This window comes from Plecotus auritus (assembly GCF_963455305.1).
Source record: "Plecotus auritus genome assembly, chromosome: 8".
In the NCBI taxonomy this organism is placed as follows: Eukaryota; Metazoa; Chordata; class Mammalia; order Chiroptera; family Vespertilionidae; genus Plecotus; species Plecotus auritus.
The window spans coordinates 64,102,380-64,117,790 of NC_137782.1; the positions used below are offsets into that span (position 1 = coordinate 64,102,380).

The following is a 15,411-nucleotide window of genomic DNA, read 5'->3' on the forward strand; positions in this document are numbered from 1 at the left end:
ATAACTTTCTTATTGTTTCTACCACTCCTTCGTCTGTTACTTTGTTGCTTGCAGCTTAATGCATCCTAATGGATACAGGGTGCCATAGCCATTCCTGGTTTTTCCTGGCCTACCCTCAAGACAAAACAGAAGGCCAGACTCGATGCACCCTCTGTGTGAATGGGACCATTTCCTTATTTAATTGAATTTGTTAGTTATCTTTAAGAACAACAATTTAACTGTTGGATGTCTCCTAGTGCAAGGTAAATATCATTACTGGATAGGGCACCTATATTTTTTACAGGTGAAAACACTGGGGTAAAAGTGAAGTGAATTTGTCAAAATGTAATAGTTGATGGAGACACCATTCAAATTCAGGATGGTTTATAAAAAAATCAGAGACTCTTTATATCTGCTTTGTCCCCCCTAGCTGAGGCCCCCTTCACTACCTGGGTATGGGATCTGGCTGTAGGTGACGATCTCCATGGATGTCTACATCTTGGATGTCTACTAGTCACCTCAAATTTAACGGGGCTAAGACAGAATTCTTTAATTTCTATCCACAGATCATTGCCCACCTAGTTGCTCAATTAAAACCAGGAGAATCATCCTTGATTCTTCTCTCTTTCTCACCTTTCACTTCAGCAACTCACATCCTTCCTTCTTTTGAAATGTAGCATCAACCCATCAACTTATATCTCTGTTGCTATCACCACCTGTGCCTGTACCACTGCCGCAGCTTCCACCTGTCCCCAAACCCACTCTCCATGCTGAACCAAGCACCACTTACACATGAGATGATGCCACCTCCCAGCTTCTGCATGCTTAGACTAACATCCACTTACCTTTCTCCATGACCATGGGCCCTGCCGGATCTGGTCCCTGCCAACCTCATCATCTACCATCTGTTCTCATTCCTGGTCTCCAGCTGCCTGGCTTCCTTGCTATCCTTTAGGCACACTTCAGGCCCTATAAACTAGCAGTGCCTTCTGCCTGAAATCTTTTTCCCTAGATCCTCACTCAGCTGTTTTTCAGCTCAAATAGGACCTGCTCTGACAGGTACTCCCTGTCCACAGGAGCTCCAGGTCGCTCACTCTTAAACACCTCTGCTTCATTTTCTTCTCAGCAGTGATCTCCTTGGGAGTGTGTGTCTGTTTAGTGTGTGCTCAGGCTAGACTGTGAGGTCCTTAAAGCAGGGACCTTGTCTCTTACTGTATCCTAGTGCCTAACACACGGAAGGAACTTGAGAAATACAATTGAATGAGCAATGTCTATATTTTTTGTTCCTAACCTTCACAACCACTTGTGCAAGGTAAATATCATTACCAGATAGGGTACCTGTATGTTTTACAAGTGAAAACACGGGTAAAAGTGAAGTGAATTTGTCAAAATGTAATAGTTGATGGGGACACCATTCAAATTCAGGACAGTTTATAAAAAAAAATTAGAGACTCTATATCTGCTTTGTCCCCTCTTCCCAGTGTTTTGGCTAGAGATACCCATGGAGACATTCCAACCAAAAAGGGACAGAGCACAACAGTATTTACTGAGTGCTCGGCGATCTATATGTTGCGTGTATCTTTATATACCCCTGTGTTCTACTCAGTCTAGGGTGCTGCCTGCAGGCGTGTAGGTAAACTCATCTATTCCACAAACAGCTACGAAGCACCCACTATGTGGTGGGCACAGAGGTAGGCAGTGCAGATACACCATGAGGAACACAGACATGATTTATCGCCTCACGGAGCTCAGAGTCTGATGGGGAAAATATTAAACAAACACATAGTTACCAAGTGTGATGAACACTATGAAGGAAATAGTGTAGCGTGTTTTGAATGAGAAGCATGGGGGACATGTGTGGTACTTTGGATGACAAGATGGTGGGATGCCACATAAAGTGAAGCTGGAGACGTAGACAGGGGCTGGATCGTGCAAGACCTGCAGGCATAATTAGAAGTTTGGGATTTTGTCCTAATTATGGTGGGAGACCATGAAAGAGTTAGAGATGCAGAAGGCACAAGATCAGAGTCACAATTTTAGAAAACTCGTTCTGGCTGCACGTAGAGAATGGCCTATAGGAGAGAGGGGAGAAGCAGGGTGCTGGTTAGGCAGGCACTGTACCATCGAGGTGAGAGGTAATGTTGGCCAGGATGAGCAATGGAGGCTGTGGAGTTAGAAGGGGAAGACTTGGGATGTGTTCTGGAGTCAAATACCAGAACCTCTGACTGCTTGGATGTGGTATGAGAGAAAAGGAAGGACGGAGGAAGCCCCCAGATTTCAGGCTTAAGAAACTGGGTGGATGGTGGTGCCTTTAGCTGAGATGGAGCAGGTGAGGGGAGGTTGGGGAGGAGGATGAAGAACTCAGTCTGAATGGACACTGACAAGAGAAGAAAGCCAGACTGGGCCCTGGAAGCAGCCCTGAGCTGAGGCCCTTTCACTACCTGGATATGGGATCCGGCCATAGGTGACGATCTCCATCAGCAGGATACCAAAGGACCAGACGTCTGACTTGATGGTGAAGGAGCCAAAGTTGATGGCTTCAGGAGCTGTCCACTTGATGGGGAACTTGGCCCCTGCAGAGTTGGAAAGAGCGGAGTCAGGGAGGGTCTGGAGAGCAGTGGGCTGGGTCTCTGCTAGGGTGAGGAACAGGACAGCACAGTTGCCCACATCTGCCCCCTGCAGACCTGCAATTTCCCTAAATCTAAATCTGGCCTCTGGAAGCAAGAAACATCCATGCTGAGGACAGATAGCTAATGTGGGGAGGAGAGGACAGAGGGTCTGGGTGTGGCTGGGTAGCCAACTCCCCAGGACCACCTTGTTAATTCAGCGGTTACCCCAGCAACCTACAACTCCTGAAGAGTGGAGTCCTAGAGGTCACAGAATGTTCAGGACAGCAGGACTTCAGGGGCCTTGAGTCGAGGTTGCAGCGAATGCCTTAGCGCCCTGGTGCCAGCAGGGCAGTGGGGGAAGGGAAGATTTTGGCCTTGCCCTCTGTGCTTTCCATCAGTCGCTGGGTGTCTCCCTTCTACTCTTTCTCTCCTTCCACCTGTCTGGGATGGGTTTAGTTAACCCTTGGTTACTGATTTCCATCTTAATTCCATTGTGGCTGCAGAATATGCTCTATAAGAATACATGTCCTCTGAAGTTTGATGAGCCTGCTTTATGGCTGAGAACATGGTCAAGTTTTGAAAATGCTGTGTGTTTTTTTCTCCATTTCTTCCCTCCTTGACATTGAGAGAATTTTCTTTATTCCTGGTTCTCCTCTCCTGTTTTAGAGATTATACAGTCTACTCTTAGTCTTTTAGTAGTTGCCCTTAGTTTAGATTGTTTTTATCGTGTCCTAACAAACATGAAATAAAGTGCACAAATCCTTCATGTACAACTTGATGCATTGTTGACATGTATAGACCTTATAATCCCCACTCAGATCAAGATAGAGAACACTTTGCCCTAACCGGTTTGGCTCAGTGGATAGAGCGTCGGCCTGCGGACTGAAGGGTCCCAGGTTCGATTCCGGTCAAGGGCATGTACCTTGGTTGCGGGCACATCCCCAGTGGGGGGTGTGCAGGAGGCAGCTGATCGATGTCTCTCTCTCATCGATGTTTCTAACTCTCTATCCCTCTCCCTTCCTCTCTGTAAAAAATCAATAAAATAAATTTAAAAAAAAAAAAGAAAAAAAAAAGATAGAGAACACTTTCAGCATCTCCGAGGCTCCCTCCTGTCCCCGCCCCCAGTCAGTCCTACCCCCATCCCAGGTAAGCACTATTTTGACCTCTACTGCCATAAATGAGTTTTGCCTGTTTTTTTCTTTAACGGTTTTATTGAGATGTATACACAGGTCATGCATTTTACCCAGTTAAAGTATGCAGTTCAATGGTTTTTAGTATGTTCACAAAGTTGGGAATTTTAGAATATTTTTATCATGTCCCCCCCCCCCAAAAAAAACCAAACTATATCAGGCACTCCCCATTTCTTTCCAATTTCCTACCCCAGCCCTAGGCAATCATTAATCTACTTTCTTTATAGATTTGCTTGTTCTGGACATTTCATATAGATGGAATCTTATAATATGTTACCTTTGTATCTGCCTTCTTTCACTAACATGATGCTTGGAAAGTTTATCCATGAGTAGCATGTCCCTCATTCCTTTATGAATGATATTCCATTGTATGGATAGACCACATTTTGTTTATCTGTTTATCAGTTAGTTGATGGACATTTGGTTTGCTTCTGCTTTTTGGCTGTTACAAATAATGATTCTATGAACTTTCATATACGAGTTTGCTTGTTTCTGAATTTTATATAAATGGAACCGTCCAACATCTACTTTCTTGGTCTGATTTCTTTCATTTTGATAGCATGTCTATGAGAGTCAACCATTTTGTTGCATGTAGCATTGGTTTGTAATTTTTCATTGCTGCATACATTATAGTGTATGAATATACCACAAGTTACGTATTCATTCTCCTATTTATAGACATTTGGACTCCTCTGTTTTTGCCTATCATCCATAAACTTGATCTTACACTTAATTTCAACATGCACACAACTAACTTAATCTTAATCTCTGGGTGACTGGAGGCCAGGACACTACATCCAGAAGGACTCTATCAAGTTTAATAACACATAGCTAATACTGGGGTGGACCTTTGCATTTTACTAATTACTTTCACAGGCTCAACTCTCACCACTCACCACCAACCCAAGTGGGCCCCACGGGTCCCTTGGCAGCATCCCCTACCTTCCCGGGCTGTGTACTCGTTGTCCTCAATGACCCTCGCCAGGCCGAAGTCGGCAATCTTACACACCAGGGTCGCAGAGACCAGGATGTTGGCGGCTCGGAGGTCTCGGTGAATGTAGTTCCTCTGCTCGATGAAGGCCATACCTTCCGAAATCTCCACCCAAAACAAAGATATCCTTGTCCTCAGATCTGGCCCAGCCCAAGATGAGTCCCACCCAAAGGCAGAAGAGGAGTGTCCAAGTGTAAGGAAATAGGAAAACATGTGTTCCAGCTCCTTTTTTGTGTGTGGAAGAGTCCTAAGCTCAGACTGGCATTTCCCTGTCTACCCTTCCAGGGTGGGAGGATCCTCAGGGCTTGAGTTAGTGTGGGGCTTCTCTAGGGTTCTGGGAGTTCCAGGGAGCACTTTGAGGAGAAGCAATGGCATTATTCTCCGACCTGTATTCCCACCCACACCAGGATACTGTGAAGAGCTTTCCTCCCCCACTCTCTTCCTGGGAACAATCTAGGCTCACATCATATTCTGCTGTATCTCTCTTTTTTAAAAGTTTTCATTGATTTCAGAGAGGAAGGGAGAAGGAGAGAGAAACATTAATGATGAGAAAGAATCATTGATTGGCCACCTCCTGCATGCCTCCCACAGGGGATCAATCCCACAACCTGGGCATGTGCTCTGACTGGAAATCGAACCGTGACCTCAAGGTTTATAGGTTGATGTTCAATCACTGAGCCACGCCAGCTGGGCTCTGCTATATCTCTAATGCCATCTTTATCCCCAAACCTCAGTAGGGAAAATTCATTTGTTCACAAATATCTACTGAGTGTCTTGGGGGTGCCAGACGTGTTACTTGAATATGTGCTAAGTCAGGCAAAACCCCTGTAGGTGGCATTAAGTACCATAAAGAAAGGATAAAGAGGGTAACAGGAGAGGAAACCTAGAGGGCTTTTTGGATTGAGCGGTCATGGAAGGCTGCTTTGAGGAGGTGAAATTTATGTGAAGATCTCAATGATGATAGTGTGTCAAATAAGAATGTTCCTGGCAGAAATAACATCATGTACAAAGGCCTGGAGGTAGGAATGAGCTTGGATATTTGTGGAACAGGTCGCTGAGAAGAAGTTGCCACAGGAACCATGGGAGTTGAGAGAGAAGTAGCTGATTGTGAAGGACCTTGTAGGCTGGGAGAGGAGGTTGGACTGTATTCTGAGTGTGATGTGAAGATAGTAGAAGGCTTCGAGGAGGAATGTGATGTTGTCTGATGTATATTTTAATGTCATCATGGCTGCCGAGTGAATAATAGACTGTGTTAAGGATTGTTATTCACAATGGGGCCTGGACGTTTCTGATGGAAAAAGGTAGGATTTTTCCTTAGAGACATCTTTTACATAAAATGGTTTGTGCATTAACCCTTATAAAGAGGTTTATTATTAACCCCCAGACACCCACTAAACAGCACTTGTAATTTACAAACTGGCCTTCAAGCTCCTTGAGTCAGGTGCTCTCACAATCTGTGTTTTACAAAGGAGGGACACTTTCCAGATCATATCACCAGGAAAATTCTGAATGTCAAACCAGTCTGTGGGTGTTCAATCCCAGTGCACCATGCTGCCTCTAATTTCTGCAGATCCCCAATGCCCTGGAGGACTGCAGCTGGGTGCAATCTGGTGAGATTATTTGGAGGGGATCGGGGGCCTGGCCAGACAGACCAAACCAATGCACCAGCCTGCTCAAGGTTGGAGGAAAAGTGGGTAGTGCACTTACAGGAAGTGGACAGGAGGGGGCACCCATGACTATTGAAACTGAGGTCTGAGGCTGCAGACTTTCCAACAAAAACTCCAGACTTTTAAATTTTGTTTGGGGTAGCCTGTCAGGGGGTTGGGTAAGACAGGTCTTGCCTGGGGGGTGTGGGAAATGTATAAGGAGTCCTTAGAGGCACAGTTAACAACGGTTATTACCTTCATGGCAGACATCATAGCTTATTCATGTACTAGTGGCCCGGTGCACGAATTCATGCACATTTAAGAAAATTAATTAGAAGAAATATTTTAATATCGCTATTCGCCCTTTCTCTATAATAGATGTCTCAACCAAATTCATGATTGACAATGACAGATCGAAACACATGTGTGTGATTGGCCCCAGCAAGAGCATTATATGGATCGCACATGCGTGAGTCAACTTAACCTTTTATATATATAGAATATACTTGCTTAATTAGACCTGCTTTCTGATGTAGCTAAACTTTTTCTAGCTCAGTGAGGCACCCCAACTTCTCTTTCAGGTAATTGTCATCAACACAGCAGTAAATATCAACACGAAGCAGATTATTATTGTAGGTCACGCAGGGAGAACAAAGGGTAAAATATTTAATTGCAGCAGTATTTGACTATATGCTGCACAGTGAGAAAACCTGAAGTCATTTTCAAGGTCTACCATTTCTTACTTCTTTTCAGTTGAATCAAGTTTCTAAGCTTTCTCAATCTCCGTTTTCTGTCTGGCTAATGAAAATAGAATTCCACCGAGTCTCCTATCTACCTACTCCAGGACTTCTGTGAGAATCAAATGAGATGAGGCACAAGAAAATGCTTCACAGACATTTGGTTAAAGTGTAAGATATTTGGCCCTAGCCGGTTTGGCTCAGTGGATAGAGCATTGGCCTGCGGACTCAAGGGTCCCAGGTTCGATTCCGGTCAAGGGCATGTACCTTGGTTGCAGGCACATCCCTAATGGGGGGTATGCAGGAGGCAGCTGATCGATGTTTCTCTCTCATTGATGTTTCTAACTCTCTATCCCTCTCCCTTTCTCTCTGTAAAATATTAATAAAATATATTTTAAAAAGTGTAAAATGTTTGCACCTGGCTATAAAGCAAGTCGTGTTCCTGGGCTGAAGAAACTGCAAGGAGGCTAGTCGCTAGGGAGAGGAAGCCAGGCATTGCTACATGATGTCATTACCCGGATGGACTTAGCATATTAGCCATATATATATATGTGTGTATATTATAAGATGATACTTAACAAATAGTACTTACTCTCTGCTTTAGGGGAGGCACTATTGCGATCAGCTGTGTTTCACAGGTGAGAATGCTGGAAGCCAGAGAAATAAGTAACAGGACTGGAACTCCAACAGCCGTGCTCAGGGTTCATGCACTTAGCCATTAATCTACCTGAATTTTTGGCCACCTATTTGGCACAGAACAGGTACTAATGCTGGTAGTTACCACTGGAAGACAGTCATGCTATTGATTTTCACGTGAGCTCAGTGGGGCAGGTGGGACAAAATCCACATAGAACAGTAGGGGATAATGCCTATGTGCCTCTGGAATTGGACCAGTTCCCTTTGAGCTCCATCAATCTACTTCAACCTTCTATGCCTCACATTTCTTCTCTGTAGAATGGGGACAACAATAGAAACTGCCTCTGAGGGCTTCTGTGAGGATTAAATCTGCAAGCCTACATCAAGAACTAAGAATGGTCTCTAGCATGTTAAGTATTTACTTCAGTGGTGACAATTAGTGCTTGCTGTTGAGGAAAGTGGCACTCAGAAAGGTTACGCAACTTGCTCAAAGCTACACAGGCAGAGCTAGGATCGAAACCAAAATGCCTCACAACTCCTAAGCCCAATACACAAAGTGTTGCTTTTCAAGGTTTGTTACCTGAATGAATTAAGGGATAGGTTTACTGGGCTCAGGGCTGGTCTAAGAATTGGGGATGGATTAGGTGGTGAGATGTCATGACCACCAAATGGGCTGCCATGGTGTGAGGCATTGGAACTTGGGTTTCTTCCAAGAAATCACAGAATCAGAGTGGGAAGCGCCTGTAGGATATTCTAGCTCTTCAAATTGGATCCTACTGATACCTCAAGGTAGCCAGGGGTGGGGTAAGGGTATGTATAGGGAAGGCCACATATGAGGTCCCACCTTACAATCAGAACAGCTGTTTTGACCTATTTTGAAATACTCAGCTACTGTATACGATTTCATTGACAAACAGAATTGTGCCTTAAAAAATAAAATAAAAAAGCTTCTGAACTTGAAAACCACAGGTGTGGTCCAGTTCCCTCATTTGACAAATGGAGAGACTGAGACCCACAGTGGATCCAAAGCCACCAGCCAGGTGGCAACAGGTCTGGGGTAACCATCACTGTGCTCTGACTCTAGGACTGGAGGCAAAGACCAGGTTGGCTCCTTCTTGTCTCTGGGCCCTGAGGTCTCCTCTGCTCCTGGATGCATAGGGCCTGGCGCCTCTTTTCCTCCCTTGGTTTGTTTTCCCATCTGTGAAATGAGGAGAGTGGCTCTTGCCCAGTTGATGACTCTGCCCAGCAAGGTTTCTGCCAGTTTGATGGCTTTAATTTAGCAACACACTGGACTACTGTTTCTCTAGGGACAGAGCCCATTAAAGTCAAAATGCCAGGCCTTGATTTCCATATGTCTCTGGCATTCCAGGCTCTGAAATGCAAGACCTTTTTTTTATACCTCTGACCTCCCTCCAGCCCCTAGGATTTGCCTACTCAAATGGGCTCTGCCTTAGCCATCTTCAGAAGGCCCAGGTCTAGGCCCTGGTGCAGGTCTCCCTTAATACACTCCAGGCTCCAAACCACACTCCCTTCATCTTTCCCAGCCCCAGGCACCAGTTGACCAGGCCCAGTTCTTGTGTTTTTCCTTTGAGCTTTGGCACAGGCCATTTCCTTTGTCTAGAACACCCTTTCTTCTCCTCTTCATCAGACTCACTTCTACTCATTCTTCAGGGCTCAACCTAGATGCCAATTCCTCTGGGAAGTCTTCTTGGGTTGCTCATAGTCCAGCTGTGTACTCCCATAGCACCCCTTTCTTATCTGTTTTCCCACAAATAGGAAAGCATGAAAGAGGATAGAAATAAAAAGCACTCAACTGAGGGTGAGAGGAGCTGCAGAGTGTGAAGGGAAGATGAGAAAGATGGGGTTTTAAGAAGTGTTTCTGTGACTTGTATACATTATTATTTTGCTGGATACTACAATTCTTCTGACATTGAGCCAGGCCTCTTGGGTCATGGCTCTTAAAGAGATCCAGTTATTTAATACCTGTCTTCCCATCTGGACTGTTCGCTCTGTGAGGACAGCAATTCTTTCCATTTTGCTCACTGCCATATTCATCGAAAGAACACAGTAACTTAGGCAAGCTACTGAACCTCACTGGGCCTCAGTTTCCTCATCCGTGTGTATCTTCTCGATGCTTCAAGTTTCTCTCATGTAAACTTAAGTCGCAATTACCATCCTGTGGCTGCACTGGTACATTGGTGACTCCCAATGGACCATGCCTCCTGGACTCAGGCCCTTGGCCAGTCCCCTTCCACACTGGCTCTGGGCTGAGCCCTGTGACTTACTTTAGCCAGTGAGACATTAGCAAGCATCATGCAGGCTAAATTAATCAGCATTTGCACATTAGGGTTTGGCCCCTTGGTATACTCTATATTGGGACCTCGCCACCAAGCCATAAACTCAGGCTGGACTACTGAGTGGTGCCATGTGGGGAAAAAATCCAAAGGATGAGACACCGCCATGGACATTCTAGCCCGTGGCAAGCTGCCAGCAGAATGCAGCCATGTGAGTGACCTCGGTTTCAACATGTGGGGCAGGACAACCACACAGCCAACTCCAGTCAACCCACAGAATAATGAGGAATAAATTCTTGTTTCAAGCTCCTAAGCTTTGGGTGGTTTGTTACATAAGAATAGATAACAGCCCTGGCTGGTGTGGCTCAGTTGGTTGAGCATTGTCTGGAGCATTGGAAGGTCACCAGTTCAATTCCTGGTCAGGGCACATGCCCAGGTTGCAGGCTCAACCCCCTGAGTCAGGGATTCATGCAGGAGGCAGCATATTGATGTTTCTCACATAGATGTTTCTTTTTCTCTCCCTTTCCCTTCCTCTCTTTCTAAAACCAATAAAAACATATTTTTTAAAAAAGAACAGATAACAAAAATCCCATCCTAGAAAGTTGATGCGAGGACTTAATGAGCTAGTACATGTAAGGCAATTTTAAAAGTATACTTTTATACAGAGTGCTCAATAAATGTGCTTAGGCCAGTGTTTCTAAGTGGTTAGAGGTCAGCCTGCACACCAAAGGACTGCGAGTTCGATTCCCAGTCAAGGGCACATCCTTGGGTTGCAGGTTCAATCCCCAGCTCCCATTAGGGCACATGTAGGAGGCAACCAGTCCATGGGTCTCTCTCACATTGATGTTTCTCTCTCCCTCCTTTCCACCTTCTCTAAAAATTAGTGGGGAAAAATATTCTCAGATGAGGGTTAACAACAACAAAATGTTATCCAGTACTGTTGCTGTTATTATAGTATGTCAATAAGTATGTGCTGAATAAATAATTACCCTCCCCTCCCCCCAGCTTCCCCACTAGCCTCTCACCTGGGCTGAGAAGTCAATGAGTTTTGGCAATGGCTGCTTGCTGCCTTCATTACTTTTCAGGAAGTCCAGCAGGCTTCCTGTGGGGGAGGGGGAGCAACAATGAGTGCTCTCACTACTTAGGGTAAAATTGTTCATAGTAGTGGATTTAAATAAAACATCTATTTACCATGCCTAGTGTTTGAGAAAAATAAGCTGAGTGTTTTTAAGTGACTTTGTGACTGCTCGACTGGTTCTTTGACTGAGACAGCTTTCTGAGCCCAGGGACTTGGGCTATGGTCTTATAAGGCTGGTGTAACTGTGTAATTAGAAAATGAAAAAAGTTTTGAGATTTTTAAATCACACTAAATGAGGTTGGGTGATATGTTTCTATTAATAAAAAATGGGCAGGTATTGACCGGCCTGTGGCTCAGTGGTAGAGCATTGAGCTCCAGACCAGGAGGTCACAGTTCAATTCCCTGTCAGAGCCCATGCTTGGGTTGCAGGCTCCATCCCCAGTTGAGGCGGGGTGGGGGCGGGTGTGCAGGAGGCAGCCAATTAATGATTCTCATCATTGATGTTTCTGTTTCTCTCCCTCCCTCTCCCTTCCTCTCTGAAATCAATAAAAATATTTTTTAAAAAATGGGCAGGGATTGAAAATGTTTGTGAAATGGTGGCTTAAAAAAGTCCCTGAGAAATTCTGGATCATGGGTGGGCAGGGTGGGGACAGCCTGGAATGGATGCTTTGTGGAATCTCTTTTCCAGAGCATTGGCCCATGCAGGGAACATGGCTGACAGGGAGAATTTCCCCTGGCCTTTAAGGCACACAGTAAATCCATAAGCCTCTTCTTCCATCACCAAATGGGGGTCTGCCCTACTCCCCTCTCCTGGTGGCTTCATGTGCTCCCCTTCCATGGGCATCCCCTTCACATGATTTCACCACATTAACCAAGAGGACTGGGCAATGGCTGCTTATACCCGTGGGAAGAGCTCCTGGCCAGACTGGGGGCATCTCGAGGGCAAGAACCATGTCAAAGTCACCTCTGAGCCTTCAATTAACTTGTATGAGCCACAGCCTGCATCCCCAGCCCCCAGACACAGTACCTTTGGCCATGAACTCCGTGATGATGTAAATGGGCTCCTCTGTGACCACGGCATGCAGCTTCACCAGCTTGTCATGCTGCAGAGTTTTCATCAGGTTGGCCTCTGCCAGGAAGGCCTCCACAGACATGCTCCCTGGCTTCATGGTCTTCACGGCCACCTTGGTGTGCTTGTTGTAGGTGGCTGGAGTGGGCGAGAAAGCAGGAAAGATGGTCAGAACCCATGTTCTTTCCCCACCGCCCAGGAAGGCCCAGCTGCAGAACTGCCTCCTCCACAAAGTCTCCCGTGTCCAACTCAGCCCCTAGAGAGGGATGGGCTTTGGCTCACACAGATGTGGGCTGCAGAACTGGTCCACGCCTTCCTAGCAGTGTGCCCTTGGGCAAGTCCCTTATCCTCCCTCATCTGCCTTTGAAGGGCGGTTGTAGGGATTCAGATCTTGTCACTCATACACACAGACCACCTTTGCCTTGTCTCTCCCTCTCATATATACCATCTTTTCTTAAAATGCTTTAATCTTAACACTGCTCTCAAAATAAATACCAGTTTCATCATGGTCTATAAGGCCTGCATGATCTGGCCTTGCCCACCTTGCCAGCTTCATCATCCACCAAACTCCCCTTGACTTTTGTGTACAGTCAGCCTGCATGTCACTCAGCACCTCAGGTACCCAACCACCCCTCCTACCCCAGGAACTTCCCACATGATGTTCCCTCACCCCATTTCTACTCCGTCGTATAAATCTCTTAATTGCTTGTGTTTCCATTTTTTCCTTGGCTGCCAGGAAGTTTTAATCCAAGTCTGAGGTCTTCCTTTAGTACGAGTAAACCCTTGTATAATATAGTTTTGTTTTCTAACTCATTACTCAGATCTGTCTTCCCTTCTTCTCCATACTTTCTCTGCCACAACCTCTTATTAGGTGCCTGGCATATAGCAGGCTCTCAACAAATACAGTTGAAATATTTAAACATTCTTTTTTTTTTGGACTAACTTGTTTGCGACTCTGTAAGTTGTCTTCAGTCTCATTTAAAACATGGTGGGTGGAAACACAGTCGGGTGCACCAGGTACTGGGCCAGGCATTGCTGTTCTTAAGTTATTAGCGGCAGGACAGCAGGGGTGGAACATGCCTTATGGGTGCCCCACAATGCCTTGGCATGGCACTAGGCACACAGTTACCAACATTGAACTCACCTGGAAATCTCCAAGCTGCATTTCCCCATTCTTAATTTTCATCATCCTAAGAGGCCTTGGTAATCTCACCCCCATCTGGTAGGCCTCTTGGCTCTGCGTCAGGGAGCAGATTCCTCATCTAGGACTTCTGCTTCCCAGGAGGAAATTTTTAACTCCAACAGGTAAATGGCCTCAAAGGTAAATCGGTGTTTGCATGGCAGGACAATTTGGTTTGCTCTCAGAGGAATTGCTCCTTTATGGTTGTTATTCAGATCTCCCCTTTGACCCTTGGTGGCATTACCACTTTGTCTCGGGCTGTTCCTGGAAGTGATGACCTCCCTGTTCCCTCCCTCTCACCACCCTCTGGCCCTGGGTCCTTACCCATCCAGACTTCCCCAAACTGCCCGGCTCCAAGCTTTTTCTCCAGCTCGAGGGATTCCCGAGGGATCTCCCAGGCATCTTTCTCCCATGGCTTCTGGGGCTTGGAGGACACGCAGGGCACCGTCAGCTTCTGGCAGAGTCCGTCACTCCCTTCTGGAACAGAGCTGTAGGTCAGCGAGGGCAACCAGCTCTCGGCCAGCCAGAGGCTTCCCCTCAGAGGCTTCCCTGCCTGGTCGGCTGCAGTTGGCCACTATTCCAAGGGGTTGCCATGATCAGGGACATTCCCAGAGAGCAGAGCATGACCAGATGCCACCTCTGCCCTCCTTCTCAACAGGCCTAGAATTTCAGGAGAATCCAAAGCAACTATTTGTCTGGGCAGAGTCAGAAAGAGCTCAGCAGGCCTCAGAGGGCACGGTGCACCGTCACTCGGGTTCCCGGGAGACAGGTCCACCCTGATTGGGGTGTGGCCCTGGGCAGGACTTACTCTTGTAGTGGGCCACCAGCTCCTGCAGGGTGCTGAAGGTGTTTCGTGGGGAGATGTAGAAGCCCCCGTTGTCCAGGGTCCGGATCTTATAATGTTTCACTGCATCTCTATGCTGGGGGTCGTAGTCTCGTACCGACAAAGAGTAGCTCCCTGCATTGGTCAGAGAGAACCGCTCAGGAGTGGGACTTCAGAGTCCAGCCACTACCATGGCACCCCTTCCGGACACCCCTATAAAGCCACTCCTTGCAACATCCTGGCAGCCGGGCAGAGGAGCACAAGGGTAAGAGTGAGCTGTGGAATCAGGCTGCCAGGTTCTTATCCAGGCTCCTCCATGTCCAGCTGAGACCTTGGACAAGTGAGTACATCACTTCTCTGTGCCTCAGTTTCCTCATCTGTAAAATGGGATTGGTTGTGAGACCTCTCAATCTCATCACATTGCCTGATAATTGAAAGAAGTAATGCTTGTGAAGTAGTAAGGATGTAAACACTCAGTAAATGCTGGCTGTCATCATCGTCATCATCATCATCATCATAATAATTATCTAGATAGATAAATAGATAGAGTGGGGATTGCTGGGTCACCTTTGGTGGTCTCGCTGTCACGGATCATGAAGGAGCCCAGCACGTTGCCAGGGGCCAGAAGTTGGCGCTCTGCATCCTTCCGGCTGATGCCCTTGAAGAACCACCTGGTGGAAAGGGGAAGAGACAGCGTGTGAACCCTGGGTGGGCAGTCCTGTCCCACTGACAGGGCCACCAGGGTACCGAGGGCCTGGTTTCCTGCAGCATTGACTTTCCTCAAAGACTCTTTTGGGAAAAACAATGATTCTTTTGATATTAAAACAGACATTTGACCAGGGTTGAATCCAGCTTGCTGAGACTGACTGAAACTTACACACATGGGGGAGCCTTCTTTAAGAAAAATAACACAGCCTTACAAATACAAAGTGCCCAGAGGTCATTCCAACAGCACCCAGTGAGAGCGGTAAGGCGATGGACAGAGAGGCTGAGTGTGAACATACAGCAGTCCTAACCAACGGTGGTCAAAATCTTACTTCTGCAAATTTCACATTGCTGTCAGGGCCTCGAAGGCCCATGTGAGTGAGGGTCTGAGCTTCATCAGTTTCACAGTTTATCCTTCTCTGTGTAATACAAAGTCAAATATAAAATTAGCATAAATTTCTAAGCAAAAATGTG

General features: G+C 46.3%; 1 protein-coding gene across 2 annotated transcripts in view; it reads right to left on the bottom strand.

Annotated features, from left to right (window-relative positions):
* HCK (HCK proto-oncogene, Src family tyrosine kinase) overlaps positions 1-15,411 on the bottom strand; it is a 38,703-nt gene that overhangs the window by 1,128 nt on the left and 22,164 nt on the right. For both annotated transcript variants that reach the window (XM_080683137.1, XM_080683136.1), the window contains exons 6-12: positions 14,800-14,903; positions 14,218-14,367; positions 13,734-13,886; positions 12,188-12,367; positions 11,108-11,184; positions 4,721-4,874; positions 2,421-2,552 (exon numbers count right to left, since the gene is read on the bottom strand). In XM_080683137.1, coding sequence (XP_080539263.1) covers positions 2,421-2,552; positions 4,721-4,874; positions 11,108-11,184; positions 12,188-12,367; positions 13,734-13,886; positions 14,218-14,367; positions 14,800-14,903 — 950 coding nt within the window. The remainder of the gene's footprint in view (positions 1-2,420; positions 2,553-4,720; positions 4,875-11,107; positions 11,185-12,187; positions 12,368-13,733; positions 13,887-14,217; positions 14,368-14,799; positions 14,904-15,411) is intronic.